This window comes from Anolis carolinensis, unplaced genomic scaffold (assembly GCF_035594765.1).
Source record: "Anolis carolinensis isolate JA03-04 unplaced genomic scaffold, rAnoCar3.1.pri scaffold_7, whole genome shotgun sequence".
Lineage (NCBI taxonomy): Eukaryota > Metazoa > Chordata > Lepidosauria > Squamata > Dactyloidae > Anolis > Anolis carolinensis.
Window position 1 is genome coordinate 34,355,719 of NW_026943818.1, and position 23,500 is coordinate 34,379,218.

The window sequence follows — 23,500 nt, forward strand, 5'->3', positions numbered from 1 at the left end:
AATTATCAATGTAATACAATAATAATAATACAGTATTATAACTGTGTAATTATATTACATGTAATATTACTAATAATATTGCAATATATTGCTATAGTACAATATAGTTATAATGCTTATATTGTGCTATGCTAATAATATAATATATTGTATAGACATATAATATTGATAATAGTATAATGTAATACAATAATAATAATACAGTATTTAGTTGTATAATTATATTACATATAATATTACTAATATTGCAATATAGTGGTATAGTACAATATAGTAATATATAATGCTTCTATTGTACTATGCTAATTATAATATATTGTATATACATATAATATTGATAATAGTATAATACAATAATAATAATACAGTATTATAATTGTATATTTATATTACATGTAATATTACTAATATATATATATATATATATATATATATAATTTATAATAATATTATAATGGAATACAATATAATACTAATAATACATTATAATAATATTAATTATATGTTATATATTAAATGTAATATTACTAATAATATTACCATATAATTATATAGTACAATATAGTAATTTAATGCTTATATTGGGCTATGCTAATAATATATTGTATGTTCATTTGATTTGTAAGCCGCTCTGAGTCCCCTTCGCGGTGAGAAGAGTGGGATATACATATAGTAAATAAATATAAATAAATATAGTGGTATAATTCAATACAGTAATATATAATGCTTATATTGTGCTATGCTAATAATACAATAAATTGTATATACATATAATATTGATAATAATATTATAATGTAGTAGAATACAATACTAATAATACTACACTATTATAATTTATTTATATAGCTTGTAATATTACTAATATTATTACATGCCTACCCTTCTGACTGGCAGCCAGGGGGAGAGTGGCTCTTCCTTGTCCTCTGTAATTTGGACTTCATTTTTCTAGATTTTTTTGAATGAAAGACATTGATTTGATGACTTGTCTTTTGTGGCCAAATTTGGTGTGATTTGGTTTAGTGGTTTTGTTGTTTACTCCATGGGAATTACGCATATTACATTTATATATATATTATTATTATTATTATTATTATTATTATTATTATTATTATTATTCTGCACGTGAATGTAGCATGTTGCTTTCTCCGGTCTGCAGAGCGCCGCGTTGAAAAGGCCGGTCATCCCCACCGAGTTTGGCGCCCGAGTCCCCACCAACGTCCGACAGCGGTACCTCAACCTCTTCATCGACGAGTGCCTGAAGTCGTGTTCCTCCCAGCAGGAAGCCTTCGACAAGGTTGGTGTTGTGGAGGCTGTTTTTTTGTGTGCGTGGGGAGGGATTGACCCAGGATGATGGGAGTTGTAGTTCGCCCTAAGTCTATGTTGTCTTTGGAGGTCTCTGTGCTTACCTATGGTCTTATGAGATCGTCTAGATGGTCTTGGAAGGTCTCTTTGCTTACCTATGGTCTTATAAGATCGTCTGGATGGTCTTTGGAGGTCTCTTTGCTTACCTATGGTCTTATGAGATCGTCTAGATGGTCTTTGGAGGTCTCTTTGCTTACCTATGGTCTTATGAGATCATCTAGATGGTCTTTGGAGGTCTCTTTGCTTACCTATGGTCTTATGAGATCGTCTAGATGGTCTTTGGAGGTCTTTGTTTACCTATGGTCTTATGAGATCGTCTAGATGGTCTTTGGAGCACTATTTGCTTACCTATGGTCTTATGAGATCGTCTAGACGGTCTTTGGAGGTCTCTTTGCTTACCTATGGTCTTATGAGATCGTCTAGATGGTCTTTGGAGGTCTTTGTTTACCTATGGTCTTATGAGATCGTCTAGATGGTCTTTGGAGGACTCTTTGCTTACCTATGGTCATATGAGATCGTCTAGATGATCTTGGAAGGTCTCTTTGCTTACCTATGGTCTTATGAGATCGTCTAGATGGTCTTTGGAGGTCTTTGTTTACCTATGGTCTTATGAGATCGTCTAGACGGTCTTTGGAGGTCTCTTTGCTTACCTATGGTCTTATGAGATCGTCTAGATGGTCTTTGGAGGTCTTTGTTTACCTATGGTCTTATGAGATCGTCTAGATGGTCTTTGGAGCACTATTTGCTTACCTATGGTCTTATGAGATCGTCTAGACGGTCTTTGGAGGTCTCTTTGCTTACCTATGGTCTTATGAGATCGTCTAGATGGTCTTTGGAGGTCTTTGTTTACCTATGGTCTTATGAGATCGTCTAGATGGTCTTTGGAGGACTCTTTGCTTACCTATGGTCATATGAGATCGTCTAGATGATCTTGGAAGGTCTCTTTGCTTACCTATGGTCTTATGAGATCGTCTAGATGGTCTTTGGAGGTCTTTGTTTACCTATGGTCTTATGAGATCGTCTAGATGGTCTTTGGAGGTCTTTGTTTACCTATGGTCTTATGAGATCGTCTAGATGGTCTTTGGAGCACTATTTGCTTACCTATGGTCTTATGAGATCGTCTAGACGGTCTTTGGAGGTCTCTTTGCTTACCTATGGTCTTATGAGATCGTCTAGATGGTCTTTGGAGGTCTTTGTTTACCGATGGTCATATGAGATCGTCTAGATGGTCTTTGGAGGTCTTTGTTTACCTATGGTCTTATGAGATCGTCTAGATGGTCTTTGGAGGTCTTTGTTTACCTATGGTCTTATGAGATCGTCTAGATCAGGGGTCCTCAAACTTTTTAAGCCGAGGGCCGGTCCACAATCCTTCAGACTGTTGAGGGGCCGGATTATCATTTGAAAAAAAAAAATACAAACAAATTCCGATGCACACTGCACATGTCTTATTTGTAGTGCAAAAACAACAACAACAATGAAAGAACAATACAATATTTAAAAATAAAAATAATTTTAACCAACATACATTTATCAGGATTTCAATGGGAAGTGTGCTCCTGCTTCTGGCCAATGAAATAATCAAGTTAATTAGGGTTGTTGTTGTTGTTGTTGTTGTTGTTGTGTTCCTTCAAGTCATTTCAGACTTCGGGCGAGCCTAAGTCTAAAATGTATTTATTTATTATTTATTTATTTACTGCATTTATTTACTACATTTGTATCACACCCTTCTCACCCCAAAGGGGACTCAGAGTGGCTTACAAATTACATTCACATACAATACATTATATTACTAGCATAGCACAATATTAGCATTATATATTACTTTATTGAACTATACCACTATACTGTAATATTATTAGTAATATTATATGTAATACAGAATATATAATTAATATTATTATTATATGGTATTATTATTAGTGTTATATTGTATTACATTATAATATTATTATCAATATTATATGTATATACAATATATTATATTATACAACTGAGGGCGGGGGCCAGGTAAATGACCTCGGAGGGCCGCATCCGGCCCCCGGGCCTTAGTTTGGGGACCCCTGGTCTAGATGGTCTTTGGAGGACTCTTTGCTTACCTATGGTCTTATGAGATCGTCTAGATCAGGGGTCCTCAAACTTTTAAAGCAGAGGGCCGGTCCACAATCCTTCAGACTATGGAGGGGCCGAATTATCATTTGGAAAAAAAAACCAAAACAAGTTCCTATGCACAGTGCACATGTCTTATTTGTAGTGCAAAACAAAAACAACAATGAAAGAACAATACAATATTTTAAAATGAAAACAATTGTAACCAACATAAACCTATCAGGATTTCAATGGGAAGTGTGGACCTGCTTCTGGCCAATGAGATAGTTAAGTTAATTAGGATTGTTGTTGTGTCATTTCAGACTTTGGGTGAGCCTAAGTCTAAAATTGGAGCCTCCGGTGGCTCAGTGTGTTAAAGCACTGAGCTGCTGAACTTGCGGGCCGAAAAGTCCCAGGTTCAAACCTGGGGAGCAGAGTGAGCGCCCGCTGTTAGCTCCAGCTTCTGTCAACCTAGCAGTTCAGAAACATGCAAATGTGAGTAGATCAATAGGTACTGCTCTGGCGGGAAAATAACGGCATTCCATGCAGTCATGCCAGCCACGTGACCTATGGACAACTCCAGCTCTTCAGCTTAGAAATGGAGATGAGCACCAACCCCCAGAGTTGGACACAACTGGACTTAACATCAGGGGAAACCTTTACCTTTATCTTTTAAGTCTAAAATTATTTATTTATTCATTTACTACATTTATTTATTACATTTATATCCCGCCCTTCTCACCCCGAAGGGGACTCAGAGCAGCTGTATGTACATACAATATATTATATTGTTAGCATATCACATTAGCATTATATATTACTATATTGAACTATACCACTATACTGTAATATTATATGTAATATATAACATATAACATATAATTAATATTATTATATGGCATTATTATTAATATTATATTGTATAACATTATAACATTATTATCAATATTATATGTATATACAATATATTATATTATTTAAAATGATATAAAAATATTATATTATAAAACTGAGGGCAGGGGCCAGGTAAATGACCTTGGAGGGCCGCATCCGGCCCCCGGGCCTTAGTTTGGGGACCCCTGGTCTAGATGGTCTTTGGAGGTCTCTTTACTTACCTATGGTCTTATGAGATCGTCTAGATGGTCTTTGGAGGACTCTTTGCTTACCTATGGTCTTATGAGATCGTCTAGTTGGTCTTTCGAGGTGTCTTTGTTTACTTATGGTCTTATGAGATCGTCTAGATGGTCTTTGAAGGTCTCTTTGCTTACCTATGGTCTTATGAGATCATCTAGATGGTCTTTGGAGGACTCTTTGCTTACCTATGGTCTTATGTGATCGTCTAGATGGTCTTTGGAGGTCTCTTTGCTTACCTATGCTCTTATGAGATCGTCTAGATGGTCTTTGGAGGACTCTTTGCTTACCTATGGTCTTATGAGATCGTCTAGATGGTCTTTAGAGGTCTCTTTGCTTACCTATGCTCTTATGAGATCGTCTAGATGGTCTTTGGAGGACTCTTTGCTTACCTATGGTCTTATGTGATCGTCTAGATGGTCTTTGGAGGTCTCTTTGCTTACCTATGGTCTTATGAGATCGTCTAGATGGTCTTTGAAGGTCTCTTTGCTTACCTATGGTCTTATGAGATCGTCTAGAGAGTCTAATACGGATGGAGCGAGGGTCCAGAACCCCTTCTATAATGATGCTCTCGTTTTGCAGGCCCTGTTGGAGGAGAAGGTGGCCTACGAGCGGAGCACCTCCCGCAACATCTACCTGAACGTGGCGGTGAACACCTTGAAGAAGCTGCGGAGCCTGCTGCCTAGCCCCTCGCAAGACACGCACAGTACGTGCCAAATTGATTGAAGGCATATTTTCTTCCTCGCACAATAGTCGCACCCACTCTGATGGAAGGTCTGGAGCAGAGCGTTGCATTAGATGGATTAGGAATCAGCTGTTTTCCCATGTAATAGGCAGTAAGAGCACCTAAAGCTTCTGTCCAACCATTTCAAAGCTCTGCTTGAGCGGTGATGGTACGATCGTCAGCGTAGATGAAACTCTCTGTCCCTGGTCTTTTGTGTCAATGTCATGTGATTCAGTCTGACGATGAAGGGAGATTTTGGGTTTAAGGAAATGTTGAAGGCTCTGAATTGGCAGAGAGGCCGCAGGCTGAAGTTACCGATAAGGGTGACCTTTCACAAGATCGTCAACATCAACAACGTCCAGGTGGCTCTGGCAGTGAGTCAGAGGAGTCTTCCTTAGATAGAGACACAAGATTAAGGTTAAGAGTTTGTCCCAGACGTTCTGTGAGAATCGCTCGTAAATGTGTGGGAACCCAAGGTCAGAGGAATGATTTTGGAAGCTTAGCTCCTGCCTTGTCTCTGCTCATGGAAAAAGATGCCTTTCCCTTGCAGAGAACTTCAACCGGAAGTTGGTCTCCCATGAAGCCATGCTGGGAGGGAAGCTGGCGGCCAAGACGAGCTTTTCCTTCAACCGGCCGACGTCCGTCCGGGTGGAAGAGCTGACGGGTACGTCTCTCTCGGAGGTCTTTCCCACTCTTCCTTCTCTTCCGGGGCTCGTTTTCACAAATCCTTGTTTTTTTGCTTGGTGAGAACGAGGAGATCCTTCTCGTCCTCAGGGCCCGTCTTGTACCAACGGCTCAAGGAGTACCTGATGACGGAGGACGACTTGAAGTTGCACGGCTACCCCTTGCCGTGTCCCGAGAAGCCTGGCCGCGCCGTGGTCTTCTCCGTGGAAGAGAAGAAACCCAGCGATGGTGAGTCTCGTTCAAAGTTGAGCTCTGGAATACAACAACAACAACAACAACAACAACAAAATGATAATAACAATAATAATAATAATAATACAATTATTATAATATGATAATAATATGATGATGATAATAGTATGGTAATAGTAATATGATGATAATAATAAAATGATGATGATAATATGATGATAATAATAGTAATAATACGATGATAAAAATAATAATATGATGATAATAATACGATGATAATAATATGACAATAATATGATGATGATTATAATATGATAATAATATAATAATAGTAATAATATGATGATGATAATAAAATGATTATGATAATAATATGATGATAATAACGAGGATGGTAGTAATAATATGATGATAATAATAGTAATAATAATAATATGATGATAAAAATAATATTATGATAATAATAGAAATTATAATAATACGATGATAATAATACAACAATAAGAATAATAATATGACAATAATATGATTATAATATGATAATAATAATATGATGATAATATGATAATAGTAATATGATGATAATAAAATGATGATGATGATGAAATAATAATATGATGATATAATTATACAATAATGATGATAATAATATGGTGATAATAATGATTATGATAGTAATAATATGATGATAATAATAGTAATAATAATATGATGATAAAAATAATATGATAATAATAGAAATTATATTAATACGATGATAATACGACAATAATAATAATATGACAATAATATGATGATTATAATATGATAATAATAATATGATAATAATATGATAATAGTAATATGATGATAATAAAATGATGATGATGATGAAATAATATGATGATAATAAAATGATAATGATGATATGATAATAATAATATAATGATGATAATATGGTGATAATAATGATTATGATAGTAATAATATGATGATGATAATAATATGATAATAATAATAGTAGTTATAATAATAATATGATAATAATATGATGATATGACAATAATAATAATATGACAATAATATGATGATTATAATATGATAATAATAATATGATAATATAATAATAGTAATTTGATGATAATAAAATGATGATGATGATATAATAATATGATAATAATAAAATGAGTATGATAATAATAATATGATAATAATGATGATGATATTAATAACAATAATAATAATATGATGATGATATGATGATAATAATATTAGTAATAATACGATAATAGTATGATGATGATGATAATTATAGTAATTATAATGTGATGATGACAATATACCAACAATAATAATGTGATGATAATAATAATATGATCATAGTAATATGATGATGATGTTGTAATGTTTCCAGGTTTTTGTCGGATTTGCTGCCGTTGTGGCGCCGAGTACATGGTGACGCCGTCTGGGAACTGCGTCCGTAAAGAAGAGTGCGTCCATCACTGGGGCCGGTTGCGGAAACAGAGAGGTACTTGTTGGGGGCGGGGGTTGTAGATATCAATAAATAGAAGCTTTGCCATGTTTTCTGAACCAAAATATACCCTGCGGTATAATAAAGTGTCACTCAGGTTTGTGTAACAAGTAACAGTAACTTTACTTCAATTCAAAAGATCAAACAGGGCAACAATATATACAGCAGTCTCTCTGAATTCTTACAGAAAACAGAAAGAATCTTTACAAGTCTTTCTTATGTTTTTATTGCTACGTTTTAACTTTGTCTTATTAATGGTTGTGATTTTATTGTATGTCTTTAATTTTCATTTGCGCGTTTTCGGTATTTGAGGTTATTGAATGTTCGTTTTATGTTTGTAAGCCGCCCCGAGTCTCCACGGGGAGATGGAGGCGGGGTATAAGAATAATAATAATATTATTATTATTGTATGACACAGCAAACAAGATAGATGTGCTGGATTTCGTTTCACAAAATCACAAGTCGAACACTTCCCTAATGTCTAGGACTGTGTGATGTATTATTATTATTATTATTATTATTATTATTATTATTATTATTATTATATGACACAGCAAACAAAATAGATATGCTGGATTTTGTTTCACAAAATTATAAGTCGAACACTTCCCAAGTGTCTAGGACCGTGTGATGTATTTTCGGATTTATTATTATTATTAAGCCCTTCCTGACTGTTTCCAGTTAGCGCTCTCCTCCTTTAGAAAACAACTTAAGACTTTCCTGATTGTTCCCAGACAGCACTCTCCTCCTTTAGAAAACAACTTAAGACCTTCCTGATTGTTTCCAGTCAGCACTTTCCTCCTCTAGAAAACAGCTTAAGACCTTCTTGACTGTTTCCAGTCAGCACTCCTCCTTTAGAAAACAGCTTAAGATCTTCCTGACTGTTCCCAGACAGCACTCTCCTCCTTTAGAAAACAACTTAAGACTTTCCTGACTGTTTCCAGTCAGCACTTTCCTCCTCTAGAAAACAGCTTGACCTTCTTGACTGTTTCCAGTGAGCGCTCTGTTTTAGAAAACAGCTTAAGACCTTGCTGACTGTTTCCAGTCAGCGCTCTCTTTTAGAAAACAGGTTAAGACCTTCCTGACTGTTTCCAGTGAGCACTCTCTTTTAGAAAACCTTCCTGACTGTTTCCAGTCACCACTCTCCTTCTTTAGAAAACAGCTTAAGACCTCTCTTTTCTTTGTTCTCAGTTCCAGGCGGCTGGGAAACGCATTACAGCTGCTGCTCCGGCGCAGTGGGGTCACCTGGCTGCCAAGTCGCCAAGGTAAGTCGGCCGATTGGCTCTCACTACTAGCCTCACGTGGTTCCGCCTTGCCTCGGCTTCTCCTCCTCCAGTGATTCCCTCCCGTTTCCCCCCCTCAAGCAACACGTCCAAGACGGACGGAAGGACAACCTGGAGGGTTTCGTCAGGACCTTTGAGAAGCTCCCCGGCGCCAACGGTTACCCGGGTGTTTACGCCTTGGACTGCGAAATGGTGAGTGGGACTCCAAGAATGGGATGGGCCGTTGAGCTAGGAACAGAACATTTAACAACATAGTGAAATGTTGAAAAAGTCCTTTCTGACGGGACGGGACTTCTCTCTGCAGTGTTACACCAAGCAAGGCCTGGAGTTGACGCGGGTCACGGTCATCGACGCGGACCGGAAGGTGGTCTACGACACTTTTGTCAAGCCGGACCACAAAGTGGTGGACTACAACACCAGGTGAGGACCCTCAACCATGGTGTATCACTATGAGGCATCCCTGTTGTGCTGCTTCACGGTTTAGGAAATTCTGTGGCTATTAAAAGCCCTTCACTTTGCCAAAGACCCCCCCCCCCTTGGACCTCAGTGTCTGAGACCCATACAGTTTCCGATATTTTGGGACTCAATTTGGGCTCAGACTTCTCCAGTCTCCAGACTTCTCCACACACATATTAACTTGAGTCTAATGCGCCATCAAAGGGCGGGGTTAGGGTGGGGGCGGGGCCTCTTCCCAATAGCGCAAGACAGGGCTGAGCCTCTATATCTCTCCTGAGGCACTTGTTGGGACACAGAGGGCGGAGCTAGGGAAGGGGGCGGGGCCTCCTTCCAAGAGCCCGAGATAGGGCTGAGCCTCTGTACTTCTCCTGAGAGGCCTTTTAGGACTAAAGGGCGGGGCTAGGGTGGGGGCAGGGCCTCTTCCCAAGAGACTGAGACAGGGCTGAGCCTCTATATCTCTCCTGAGAGGCCTTTTAGGACTAAAGGGAGGGGTTAGGGTGGGGGCGGGGCCTCTTCCCAATAGCACAAGACAGGGCTGAGCCTCTATACCTCTCCTGAAAGGCCTTTAGGACTAAAGGGCGGGGCTAGGGGTGGGGGCGGGGCCTCCTTCCAAGAGCCTGAGACAGGGCTGAGCTTCTATATCTCTCCTGAGAGGCCTTTTAGGACTAAAGGGTGGGGTTAGGGTGGGGGCGGGGCCTCCTTCAAGAGCACGAGACAGGGCTGAGCCTCTATATACCTTCCCTTAGGTGCTTGTGAGAACACGGGGGCGGGGTATAGAGGTTCAGCCCCGTCAGGCACTTGGAAGACGCCCCGCCCCCTCCTCTAGCCCCGCCCCCTGTGTCCCGGCAGGTGCTGCAGGACAGGGATAGAAGCTCAGCCCTGCCTCAGAGCTCGTAAGTCGGCCCATCCCAGCCCTGGCTGCCCATTTGTGGCCCCGCCCACCTCCCCCTCCCAGCCCTGCATCTTGGACTAGGGGAGAGGCATCTTGGACTTGAGCAGGAGCCACGCCCACCCCTCTAAGCCACACCCCCTTTCTAGGAGGTGCTGAGTCATATTTTTTCTGGAAATGGGGTGCAGGCCAAATAAGTTTTGGAACTACTGCTGTAAAATGAATCCCAATTTCTCTTGGAAGTTAGATAACTCCATCAGAGTGGGTGCGACTATTGTGCGAGGAAAAAAAATATGCCTTCAATCAATTTCACAACTGTCATTGTTGTGGAAAACATTGAAGGGGCAACTATGCTGTAGAATGAATCCCAGTCTCTCTTGGAAGTTAGATAACTCAATCAGAGAGGGTGCGACTATTGTGCGAGGAAAAAAATATGTCTTCAATCAATTTGACGACCGTCATTGTTGTGGAAAACTTTGAAGGGGCAACTATGCTGTAGAATGAATCCCAGTCTCTCTTGGAAGTTAGATAACTCAATCAGAGAGGGTGCGACTATTGTGCGAGGAAAAAAATACGCCTTCAATCAATTTCACAACTGTCATTGTTGTGGAAAACATTGAAGGGGCAACTATGCTGTAGAATGAATCCCAGTCTCTCTTGGAAGTTAGATAACTCCATCAGAGTGGGTGCGACTATTGTGCGAGGAAAAAAATACGCCTTCAATCAATTTCACAACTGTCATTGTTGTGGAAAACATTGAAGGGGCAACTATGCTGTAGAATGAATCCCAGTCTCTCTTGGAAGTTAGATAACTCAATCAGAGAAGGTGCGACTATTGTGCGAGGAAAAAAAAATGCCTTCAATCAATTTGACGACCGTCATTGTTGTGGAAAACTTTGAAGGGGCGACTATGCTGTAGAATGAATCCCAGTCTCTCTTGAAAGTTGGATAACTCCATCAGATTGGGTGCGACTATTGTGCGAGGAAAAAAAGTATGCCTTCAATCAATTTGACCACTGTCATTGTTGTGGAAAACATCAAAGGGGTGACTATGCTGTAGAATGAATCCCAGTCTCTCTTGGAAGTTAGATAACTCCATCAGAGTGGGTGCGACTATTATGCAAGGAAAAAAAAATGCCTTCAATCAACTTGTCTTGGCAGGTTTTCCGGTGTGACTGCGGCAGACCTGGAGAACGCCACCATCTCCCTCCGGGACGTGCAGGCCGTGCTCCTGAACATGTTCAGCGCGGACACCGTTCTGATTGGGCACAGCTTGGAAAGCGACCTGTTTGCACTCAAGGTACACGGCAGATGGCCATCCAGTTTCTGCTTTTAAGCCTCCAGGGGGCAGCTTATTCCTTTGCTGAATAATGTCTTACTATGGCTCACTCTCTGGCCTTTTTGCCCAGCTCATCCACTGCACCGTGGTGGACACCTCCGTGGTCTTCCCTCACCGCCTGGGCTTGCCTTATAAGCGGGCGCTTCGCACTCTGATGGCGGACTACCTCAAGCGCATCATCCAGGACAGCGGTAAGGAAGAACTGGGGGGCTGCGTTGACAGTTGGAGCCCAATCAAGACTATTTTCCCCAAATAAGAGTCTTATTCTTCCCGGGATTTTCCCCTCCTTCAGTCCCCAAAAATCTAACTTTTTAGAGAATAAGACTTAAAAGAATTATATCACATTTCTTCGCATAATGGTCGCACTATTGCCCCTTCTTTAAATCGAAAAACAGGACGCGACTATTACGTGAGGAAAAGAATCTACCTTTGATTCTCTGGTTTCTGTTACATTTTTAAAAAGAGGATGTGACTATTATTTGAGGAAAAGAATCTACTTTGATTCTCTGGTTTCTGTTTCTTTTAAAAAAGAGGATGCGACTATTACATGAAGAAAGAATCTACCTTTGATTGTCTGGTTTCTGTTTCATTTTAAAAAAGAGGATGCGACTATTTCGTGAGGAAAAAAATCTACTTTTGATTCTCTTATTTCTGTTTTGTTTTAAAAGGATGTGACTATTATGTGAGAAAAGAATCTACCTTTGATTCTCTGGTTTCTGTTTCGTTTTAAAAAAGAGGATGCGACTATTACATGAGGAAAATAATCTACCTTTGATTCTCTTATTTCTGTTTTGTTTTAGAAGGATGTGACTATTACGTGAGAAAATACTCTACCTTTGATTCTCTGGTTTCTGTTTCATTTTAAAAAAAAGGATGCGACTATTGCATGGGGAAAAAAATCTACCTTTGATTTTCTTATTTCTGTTTTGTTTTAGAAGGATGTGACTATTTTGTGAAAAATGATTCTACCTTTGATTCTCTGGTTTCTGTTTCATTTTTAAAAAGAGGGTGCGACTATTACATGAGGAAAAGAATCTACCTTTGATTCTCTGGTTTCTGATTCATTTTAAAAAAGAGAATGCGACTATTTTGTGAGGAAAAGAATCTACTTTTGATTCTCTGGTTTCTGTTTCATTTTAAAATAGAGGATGCGACTATTTCGTGAGGAAAAGAATCTACCTTTGATTCTTTGGTTTCTGTTTCATTTTTTAAAAAAAAGAGGATGTGACTATTACGTGAGAAAAAGAATTTACCTTTGATTTCCTTATTTTTGTTTTTTTAACAAACGATGTGACTATTATGTAAGGAAAAGAAGCTACCTTTGATTCTCTGGTTTCTGTTTTGTTTTAAAAAAGAGGATGTGACTATTACATGAGGAAAAGAATCTACCTTTGATTCTCTGGTTTCTGTTTTGTTTAAAAAAAGAGGATGCGACAATTACATGAGGAAAAGAATCTACCTTTGATTCTCTGGTTTCTGATTCATTTTTAAAAAGAGGATGCGACTGTTTCGTGAGGAAAAGAATCTACCTTTGATTCTCTGGTTTCTGTTTCATTTTAAAAAAGAGGATGCGACTGTTACGTGAGGAAAAGAATCTACTTTTGATTCTCTGGTTTCCGTTTCATTTTAAAAAAGAGGATGCGACTGTTACATGAGGAAAAGAATCTACCTTTAATTTTCTGGTTTCTGTTTCATTTTTTAAAAATAGGATGCGACAATTACATGAGGAAAGGAATCTACCTTTGATTCTCTTATTTCTGTTTTGTTTTAGAAGGATGTGACTATTTTGTGAAAAAAGAATCTACCTTTGATTCTCTGGTTTCTGTTTCATTTTTAAAAAGAGGGTGCGACTATTACATGAGGAAAAGAATCTACCTTTGATTCTCTGGTTTCTGTTTCATTTTTTAAAAGGACGTGACTATTACATGAGGAAAGAATCTACCTTTGATTCTCTGGTTTCTGTTTCATTTTTTAAAAGGACGTGACTATTACATGAGGAAAGAATCTACCTTTGATTCTCTGGTTTCTATTTCGTTTTAAAAAAAGAGGAATGCGACTATTTTGTGAGGAAAAGAATCTACCTTTGAATCTCTGGTTTCTGTTTCATTTTAAAAAAGAGGATGCGACTATTACATGAGGAAAAAAATCTACCTTTGATTCTCTGGTTTCTGTTTCATTTTAAAAAAGCGGAAAAGAATCTACCTTTGATTCTCTGGTTTATGTTTTGTTTTAAAAAAGGATGCGACTATTACATGAGGAAAAGAATCTACCTTTGATTCTCTGGTTTCTGTTTCATTTTTTAAAAGGACGTGACTATTACATGAGGAAAGAATCTACCTTTGATTCTCTGGTTTCTGTTTCATTTTAAAAAAGAGGATGCGACTATTATGCGAGGAAATGAATCCACCTTTGATTCTGTGGAGGAGGAAGAGGAGGGATGATTCAGCCTCAAAAAAACAGCTCTGTTTATGTTTGTTTTTATAAAATGCTTTTCCTCAAAAAAGGAGGAGGAAAGAAGGGGGAATCTGCTCCAAACGACTGCGACTATTATGCGAGGAACACAAAATACCAATTTTGCTACTCTTATATGTTATTCACTTAACAGCTGTAGGTCCCTGGACTGTAATAAAGTTTTATATATATATATATATATATATATATATATATATATATATAAAACGATTTGTGTGCGTGCGACTATTATGTGATGAAATACAGTTTTATCCTTTTTCTTCTCGTTTCCGGCAGTGGAAGGCCACGACTCCAGCGAGGACGCCAGGGCCTGCATGGAGCTGATGATCTGGAAGATCAAGGAGGACGCCAAAGTCAAGCGGTGACGGGCGGCTCGCCGACACGCTCCTTTCCCCCGTCCGTTGGCACAGTGCAATAAGGAAGCTTCCGGAAGGAAGGAAGGAAGGAAGGAAGGAAGGAAGGAAGGAAGGAAGGCCGGACATTTCCTCTTCCGCGACTTCTTTTGGTGAAAAAATATGTCCCGACTCCTTCCAAGGTTTTCTGGACCGCCGAACTTCTTCTTCCTCTTCTTCCCTTTTTTATTTATGAAATTTTTTTCAAGCTTGAGCTTCTCGTTTAGGTTCTTAATTTAATTGGAAGGGAGCCTCCCATTAACTGGCTGAGACCAGCCCTGAAGACTGTGTCCTCGCCTTGAGGTTATAAATAAAATTATTCAGCACAAGTATCGGTGCTTGACATTATTTAGAAATAGAGAGGCTTTTGGGGCACGGTTGCTCCCCTCCACTCCAAGGACTCTTGGGAGTTGTAGTTTGACAGGGACCCCTGGGAGTTGTAGTTCGGCACAGACTCTTGGGAGTTATAGTTCCAGATTCCAGAATAATAATATTTAACTATTTAGGAAGCCACGAGACTTATGGGGACACCAGTTTCCTTTTCGTTTCCCGGTTAGGATTCCCGTCTCGTTTCGTAACACTAGGCAACGGAATAAAAACAACGACTCGTGGACTTTGTACAAGCCTAACTGTATACCACGTTAACGCTATTTTGTAAATGTTTTTTTTAATATATATATATATATATAAATGAAAAATCCTGTTTTCCGAAGTGTGGTGGTTCCGGAAAATATAGCCTACTCTTCTGGCAAAGGCTGAACTGGATGTTTGGGTGGAAGCTGTTGAGGTGCTCCAGGAACATGTTGGGTTCTTCTCCATATCTCCAAATGGTCATTTAGATGTTTGGGTAGATGCTGTTGAGGTGCTCCAGGAACATGTTGGGTTCTTCTCCATATCTCCAAATGGTCATTTAGATGTTTGGGTGGAAGCTGTTGAGGTGCTCCAGGAACATGTTGGGTTCTTCTCCATATTTCCAAATGGTCATTTAGATGTTTGGGTGGATGCTGTTGAGGTGCTCCAGGAATATGTTGGGTTCTTCTCCATATCTCCAAATGGTCATTTAGATGTTTGCGTAGATGCTGTTGAGGTGCTCCAGGAACGTGTTGGGTTCTTCTCCATATCTCCAAATGGTCAATTAGATGTTTGGGTGGATGCTGTTGAGGTTCTCCAGGAACATGTTGAGATCTTCTCCATGGCTCCGAATGGTGAACTGGATGTCTGAGTGGATGGTGTTGAGGTGCTCCAGGAACGTGTTGAGATCTTCTCCATGGCTCCGAATGAGTGGTTGGTGTTGAGGTTCTCCAGGAACATGTTGAGTTCTTCTCCATGGCTCCGAATGGTGGATTGGATGTCTGAGTGGATGCTGTTGAGGTGCTCCAGGACCTTGTTGAGTTCTTCTCCATAGCTCCAAATGGTGAAGGTGTCATCCAGATATCTGAACCATATAATGGGCTTTATACCTATTGTCTTCCTGGCTTCCTATCTCAAACTACCCCTGGGGAGAATAAGACTCTTATTTGAGGAAAATAGCCGCAAGGCAATACAACCGATATACACCGTATTTCATCACGTAATAGTCGCAGGCACACAAAGAAACAGCTGTTTGTTTGAGGCTGGATCAATCTTCCTTCCGGTAGATTAAAAGGTAGAGTCTTTTCCTCTAGTAATAGTCGCATCCTCCTTTTCAATTTAAAGAAGGGGCAGAAGTGCGACCATTATGTGATGAAATACAGTATATGGCCAAAACACCTGGGGATCCTCAGGTTGAGAACAAGTGCGACCATTATGTGATGAAATTCAGTATGAGTCCAAAACACCTGTGGATCCTCAGGTTGAGAACAAGTGCGACCATTATGTGATGAAATACAGTATAAGTCCAAAACACCTGGGGATCCTCAGGTTGAGATCAAGTGCGACCATTATGTGATGAAATTCAGTATGAGTCCAAAACACCTGGGGATCCTCAGGTTGAGAACAAGTGCGACCATTATGTGATGAAATTCAGTATGAGTCCAAAACACCTGGGGATCCTCAGGTTGAGATCAAGTGCGACCATTATGTGATGAAATACAGTATAAGTCCAAAACACCTGGGGATCCTCAGGTTGAGATCAAGTGCGACCATTATGTGATGAAATTCAGTATGAGTCCAAAACACCTGGGGATCCTCAGGTTGAGAACAAGTGCGACCATTATGTGATGAAATTCAGTATGAGTCCAAAACACCTGGGGATCCTCAGGTTGAGAACAAGTGCGACCATTATGTGATGAAATTCAGTATGAGTCCAAAACACCTGTGGATCCTCAGGTTGAGAACAAGTGCGACCATTATGTGATGAAATACAGTATAAGTCCAAAACACCTGGGGATCCTCAGGTTGAGAACAAGTGCGACCATTATGTGATGAAATTCAGTATGAGTCCAAAACACCTGGGGATCCGCAGGTTGAGAACAAGTGCGACCTTTATGTGGTGAAATACATTATAAGACCAAAACACTAGGTTGAGAACCACTGAGTTAACCCGACAATGCCTTGCAAGACCTGAGCAGGGGACGATGGGCCTGCGAGTCCCTCCCATCAAGGCTTTATTTCGAAGCTTTCCAAATGGCTGGGATTTATTTTTATTCCTTGCAAAATTTTCTTCCGGGACTTTTTAATATGTGGGACCGGGAAACAGTGGAGCAACGGATACGAATTGTGGGAAAAGGGATTCCACCTAAACATTACGGTCAGAAGACACTTCCTTGACGCCCAGTGGAGCTTTCTAAGCAGAGCACAGATGGCCTTCTGTCGGGAGGGATTGGGTGGTGTCTATGGCAGAAGGGGGTCCGTTTGGATGACCTTTGGGATCTCCTCCAACACGGGATCCTATGGTTGTATCACCGAACCCGTATGTATGAATCCCAGTTTACGATAGGGGTCATAAACTGGAAGTATATGTCAAAGACCACGTCTCCTACCTGATATTTCTCGCCTTTCCAGTTTGTCAATTTTCCCCAAAAAAGAGAGCAATGGTGGTGATCAGTAGTAGTCAACATGGAGTTACCAAAAATGAGTCATGCCAGGCTCATCTGATCTCTTTTTTCGGTAGTTACAAGCGTGGTAGATGAAGGGAACACCGTGGATTTCAGGATTTCAGGAGGGCCTTCGACAAGGTCTCCCATGACTTTCCGGTCAACAAACAAGTCCATTGTGGTCTAGGCAAAACTATGGTTAGGTGGATCTGGAATTGGTGAAGTGAACGAACCCAACGGGTGATGCCCCCCAGTGCTTCCTCTTCATCCTGGAAAGAAGTGACGAGTGGAGTGCCACACAGGTTATGGGCCCGGTTCTGTTCTGTTGACTTACATGAAGGGTTAGAAGGCATGATCATCAAGTTTAGAGGCAGGACCAAATTCAGAAAGGAGGGAGAACCAAGAGAATCCAAAACGATCTTCACAGAGATGATTGGCCAAAACTCTGGATGCTGTTGAGGTTCTCCAGGAACGTGTTGAGTTCTTCTCCATGGCTGCAAATGGTGGATTGGATGTTTAGTTGGATGCTGTTGAGGTGCTCCAGGAACTGGTTAAGTTCTTCTCCATGGTTCCAAATGGTTGGATGCTGTTGAGGTGCTCCAGGAAAGTGTTGCGTTCTTCTCCATGGCTCCAAATAGTTGCATGCTGTTGAGGTGCTCCAGGAACTTGTTGAGTTCTTCTTCTCCATGGCTCCGAATGGTGGATTGGATGTTTGGTTGGATGCTGTTGAGGTGCTCCAGGAACGTGTTGAGTTCTTCTCCATGGTTCCAAATGGTTGCATGCTGTTGAGGTGCTCCAGGAACGTGTTGAGTTCTTCTTCTCCATGGCTCTGAATGGTGGATTGGATGTTTGGGTGGATGCTGTTGAGGTGCTCCAGGAACGTGTTGAGTCCTTCTCCGTGGCTCTGAATGGTGGACTGGATGTTTGGGTGGATGCTGTTGAGGTGCTCCAGGAACATGTTGAGATCTTCTCCATGGCTCCAAATGGTGAACTGGATGTTTGGGCGAATGCTGTTGAGGTGCTCCAGGAACTTGTTGAGATCTTCTCTATGGCTCCAAATGGTGAACTGGATGTCTGAGTGGATGTTGTTGAGGTGCTCCAGGAACGTGTTGAGATCTTCTCCATGGCTCCGAATGAGTGGTTGGTGTTGAGGTTCTCCAGGAACATGTTGAGATTTTCTCCATGGCTCTGAATGGTGAACTGGATGTCTGAGTGGATGCTGTTGGGGTGCTCCAGGAACTTGTTGAGATCTTCTCCATGGCTCCGAATGGTGAACTGGAAGTTTGGGTGGATGCTGTTGAGGTTCTCCAGGAACTTGTTGAGATCTTCTCCATGGCTCCGAATGGTGAACTGGATGTCTGAGTGGATGTTGTTGAGGTGCTCCAGGAACATGTTGAGATCTTCTCCATGGCTCCAAATGGTGAACTGGATGTTTGGGCGAATGCTGTTGAGGTGCTCCAGGAACTTGTTGAGATCTTCTCCATGGCTCCGAATGGTGAACTGGAAGTTTGGGTGGATGCTGTTGAGGTTCTCCAGGAACTTGTTGAGATCTTCTCCATGGCTCCGAATGGTGAACTGGATGTCTGAGTGGATGTTGTTGAGGTGCTCCAGGAACATGTTGAGATCTTCTCCATGGCTCCAAATGGTGAACTGGATGTTTGGGCGAATGCTGTTGAGGTGCTCCAGGAACTTGTTGAGATCTTCTCCATGGCTCCGAATGGTGAACTGGAAGTTTGGGTGGATGCTGTTGAGGTTCTCCAGGAACTTGTTGAGTTCTTCTCCATGGCTCCGAATGGTGAACTGGATGTTTGGGTAGATGCTGTTGAGGTTCTCCAGGAACTTGTTGAGATCTTCTCCATGGCTCCGAATGGTGAACTGGATGTTTGGGTGGATGTTGTTGAGGTGGTCCAGGAACTGGTTGAGATCTTCTCCATGGCTCCGAATGGTGAACTGGATGTTTGGGTGGATGTTGTTGAGGTGGTCCAGGAACTGGTTGAGATCTTCTCCGTGGCTCCGAATGGTGAACTGGAAGTTTGGGTGGATGCTGTTGAGGTTCTCCAGGAACTTGTTGAGATCTTCTCCATGGCTCCGAATGGTGAACTGGATGTTTGGGCGAATGCTGTTGAGGCGTTCCAGGAACTTGTTGAGATCTTCTCCATGGCTCCGAATGGTGAACTGGATGTCTGAGTGGATGTTGTTGAGGTGCTCCAGGAACGTGTTGAGATCTTCTCCATGGCTCCGAATGAGTGGTTGCTGTTGAGATTCTCCAGGAACATGTTGAGATCTTCTCCATGGATCTGAATGGTGAACTGGATGTCTGAGTGGATGCTGTTGAGGTTCTCCAGGAACTTGTTGAGTTCTTCTCCATGGCTCTGAATGGTGAACTGGATGTCTGAGTGGATGCTGTTGAGGACCTCCAGGAACTTGTTGAGATCTTCTCCATGGCTCCGAATGGTGAACTGGATGTTTGGGTGGATGTTGTTGAGGTGCTCCAGGAACGTGTTGAGATCTTCTCCATGGCTCCGAATAGTGAACTGGATGTTTGGGTGAATGCTGTTGAGGTGCTCCAGGAACTTGTTGAGTTCTTCTCCATGGCTCCGAATGGTGAACTGGATGTCTGAGTGGATGCTGTTGAGGTGCTCCAGGAACTGGTGGAGTTCTTCTTCTCCATGGCTCCGAATGGTGAACTAACCCTGCATCTACCCAGGTTGTGACTCAATTAAAAAAACAGATCAGATGAGTCTGGCATGACTTGTTTTTGATAAATCCATGTTAACTATTAGTGATCACCGCATTCATTTCTCTTTCGATGGAGGGCAGGCAAAACCCGTTGCTTTTATTGCTCCGTTTTGCCCTTTTTGGGGGGAAACTGGAAAGGCAAGAAATATCAGGTAGGAGACGTGGTCTTTGACATATACTTCCAGTTTATGACCCCTATCATAAACTGGTATTCATACGGGTTCGGTGATACAACCGTAGGATTCCCGTGTTGGAGGAGATCCCAAAGGTCATCCAAACTGCTCCAGAAACGTGTTGAGTTCTTCTCCATGGCTCCAAATGGTGAACTAGATGTTTGGGTGGATGCTGTTGAGGTGCTCCAAGAACGTGTTGAGTTCTTCTCCGTGGCTCCGAATGGTGAACTAGATGTTTGAGTGAATGCTGTTGAGGTGCTCCAAGAACGTGTTGAGTTCTTCTCCGTGGCTCCGAATGGTGAACTAGATGTTTGAGTGGATGCTGTTGAGGTGCTCCAGGAACGTGTTGAGTTCTTCTTTGGTTGGATGCTGTTGAGGTGCTCCAAGAACGTGTTGAGTTCTTCTCCGTGGCTCCGAATGGTGAACTAGATGTTTGGGTGGATGCTGTTGAGGTGCTCCAGAAACGTGTTGAGTTCTTCTTTGGTTGGATGCTGTTGAGGTGCTCCAGGAACGTGTGGAGTTCTTCTTTGGTTGGATGCTGTTGAGGTGCTCCAGGAACATGTTGAGTTCTTCTCCATGGCTCTGAATGGTGAACTAGATGTTTGGGTGGATGCTGTTGAGGTGCTCCAGGAACGTGTTGAGTTCTTCTTTGGTTGGATGCTGTTGAGGTGCACCAGGAACGTGTGGAGTTCTTCTTTGGTTGGATGCTGTTGAGGTGCTCCAGGAACATGTTGAGTTCTTCTCCATGGCTCTGAATGGTGAACTAGATGTTTGGGTGGATGCTGTTGAGGTGCTCCAGGAACGTGTTGAGTTCTTCTTTGGTTGGATGCTGTTGAGGTGCACCAGGAACGTGTGGAGTTCTTCTTTGGTTGGATGCTGTTGAGGTGCTCCAGGAACGTGTGGAGTTCTTCTTTGGTTGGATGCTGTTGAGGTGCACCAGGAACGTGTTGAGTTCTTCTTTGGTTGGATGCTGTTGAGGTGCACCAGGAACGTGTGGAGTTCTTCTTTGGTTGGATGCTGTTGAGGTGCTCCAGGAACATGTTGAGTTCTTCTCCATGGCTCTGAATGGTGAACTAGATGTTTGGGTGGATGCTGTTGAGGTGCTCCAGGAACGTGTTGAGTTCTTCTTTGGTTGGATGCTGTTGAGGTGCACCAGGAACGTGTGGAGTTCTTCTTTGGTTGGATGCTGTTGAGGTGCTCCAGGAACGTGTGGAGTTCTTCTTTGGTTGGATGCTGTTGAGGTGCACCAGGAACGTGTTGAGTTCTTCTTTGGTTGGATGCTGTTGAGGTGCACCAGGAACGTGTGGAGTTCTTCTTTGGTTGGATGCTGTTGAGGTGCACCAGGAACGTGTTGAGTTCTTCTTTGGTTGGATGCTGTAGAGGTGCTCCAGGAACGTGTTGAGTTCTTCTCCATGGCTCCGAATGGTGAACTAGATGTTTGGGTGGATGCTGTTGAGGTGCTTCAGGAACATGTTGCGTTCTTCTCCATGGCTCCAAATGGTGGACTGAATGTTTGGGTGGAGATGTAGGGGAGATGTAGTTCGGCTACATCCAAGAGAGCTCTGTGAACCCAAACAACGATGGATCTGGACCAAATTTGGGGTCCCTGATATGTGTTTTCTGATGGCCTTTGGGGACCCCTCTGACATCTCAGGGGGTTGGGAAATGCTGTAATAGATGATTCCTTGTACCTTGACTTGGGAAGTGAGGTGCTGAGGACCTGTCATGGAATTTAGCCAGGAGCTCGCCGGGTGCCCCATAATCCTGGAATCTCCCTGATGTGAGTCACCCGAATCTGGGTTCCAGGAGGACCGATCCCAATCTTGGGCAAGGCCCGTTGGAAGCCTATCCTGCTCTTCCAGTTCTGTGTGGGGTTGTCCCGAAAGGGGTGGTTGGCCGGCCCTATAATTGCACCCGGAGCCTCCATGGAGCGGGCACAGGGCACTCCAAGGGCACGAGGAAGGAGGACTTGGCTTGTTTCCTCAGGTCTCCTTCAGAACTCAAGCTGAAGAACCTCAAGAGATACTCCAGAGGAGACCACCAGCAGCCCAGGAGGTAAATCTAAGACCTTCTTCCCATTCTCACTCCTCCATCTTCTCATTCCTCTTCTTCTAGTTCTTCCTCATCTTCGCCTCTTCCTTCTCCTTGAGTATAGGTGAACTATAAATCCCAGGAACTACAACTCCCAAATGCCCAGGTCTATTTTCCCCAGACTCCACCAGGGTTCAGATTTGGACATGCTAAGTCTTCATGTGCCAAGTTTGGTCCAATACGAAGTCATGGGAGTTATAGTCTTCGTTGCAGTTATGGGAGTTGAATTCTTATTTGTACAGAGTCATGGGAGTTGTAGTCTTCATTGTAAGTAGTTGTGGGAGTTGTAGTATTCATTCAACGCATCCGTTTTGTACTGTTCAATGTATGGAATCATGACATTGGTAGGCCTCGTTGCATAGAGTCATGGGAGTTGTAGTCTTCACTGTATGGGATCATGGGAGCTGTAGTCTTCATGGTACAGAGTCATGGGAGTTGTAGCCTTCATTGTACAAAATCATGGGGATCGAATTCTTGGGAGTCATGGGAGTAGTAGTATTCTTGGGAGTCATGGGAGTTGTAGTATTCTTGGGAGTCATGGGAGTTGTAGTATTCTTGGGAGTCATGGGAGTTGTAGTATTCTTGGGAGTCATGGGAGTTGTAGTATTCTTGGGAGTCATGGAGTTGTAGTATTCTTGGGAGTCATGGGAGTTGTATTCTTGGGAGTCATGGGAGTTGTAGTATTCTTGGGAGTCATGGAGTTGTAGTATTCTTGGGAGTCATGGGAGTTGTAGCCTTCATTGTACAAAATCATGGGGATCGAATTCTTGGGAGTCATGGGAGTTGTAGTATTCATCCTATGGAATCAGATTTGCAGCGTTCATTGTATGGAAGCATTGGAGTTGTAATGCCCATTGTGCAGAATATGTGAGTTGTAGTCTTCACTGTATGGAATCATGGGAGTTGTAGTATTCATTATAGGGAGTCAGAGTTGTAGTGTTCATTGTATGGAATCACGGGAGT

General features: G+C 41.8%; 1 protein-coding gene across 1 annotated transcript in view; it reads left to right on the plus strand.

Annotated features, from left to right (window-relative positions):
• Window positions 1-15,225, plus strand: part of rexo1 (RNA exonuclease 1 homolog) — a 39,533-nt gene extending 24,308 nt beyond the window's left edge. The window contains exons 6-16 of the mRNA XM_062959502.1: window positions 1,158-1,295; window positions 5,162-5,285; window positions 5,854-5,967; window positions 6,078-6,215; window positions 7,573-7,686; window positions 8,881-8,954; window positions 9,054-9,164; window positions 9,277-9,392; window positions 11,479-11,617; window positions 11,727-11,847; window positions 14,405-15,225. Coding sequence (XP_062815572.1) covers window positions 1,158-1,295; window positions 5,162-5,285; window positions 5,854-5,967; window positions 6,078-6,215; window positions 7,573-7,686; window positions 8,881-8,954; window positions 9,054-9,164; window positions 9,277-9,392; window positions 11,479-11,617; window positions 11,727-11,847; window positions 14,405-14,493 — 1,278 coding nt within the window. The 3' untranslated portion in view covers window positions 14,494-15,225. The remainder of the gene's footprint in view (window positions 1-1,157; window positions 1,296-5,161; window positions 5,286-5,853; window positions 5,968-6,077; window positions 6,216-7,572; window positions 7,687-8,880; window positions 8,955-9,053; window positions 9,165-9,276; window positions 9,393-11,478; window positions 11,618-11,726; window positions 11,848-14,404) is intronic.
• Window positions 15,226-23,500: the final 8,275 nt, after the last annotated feature.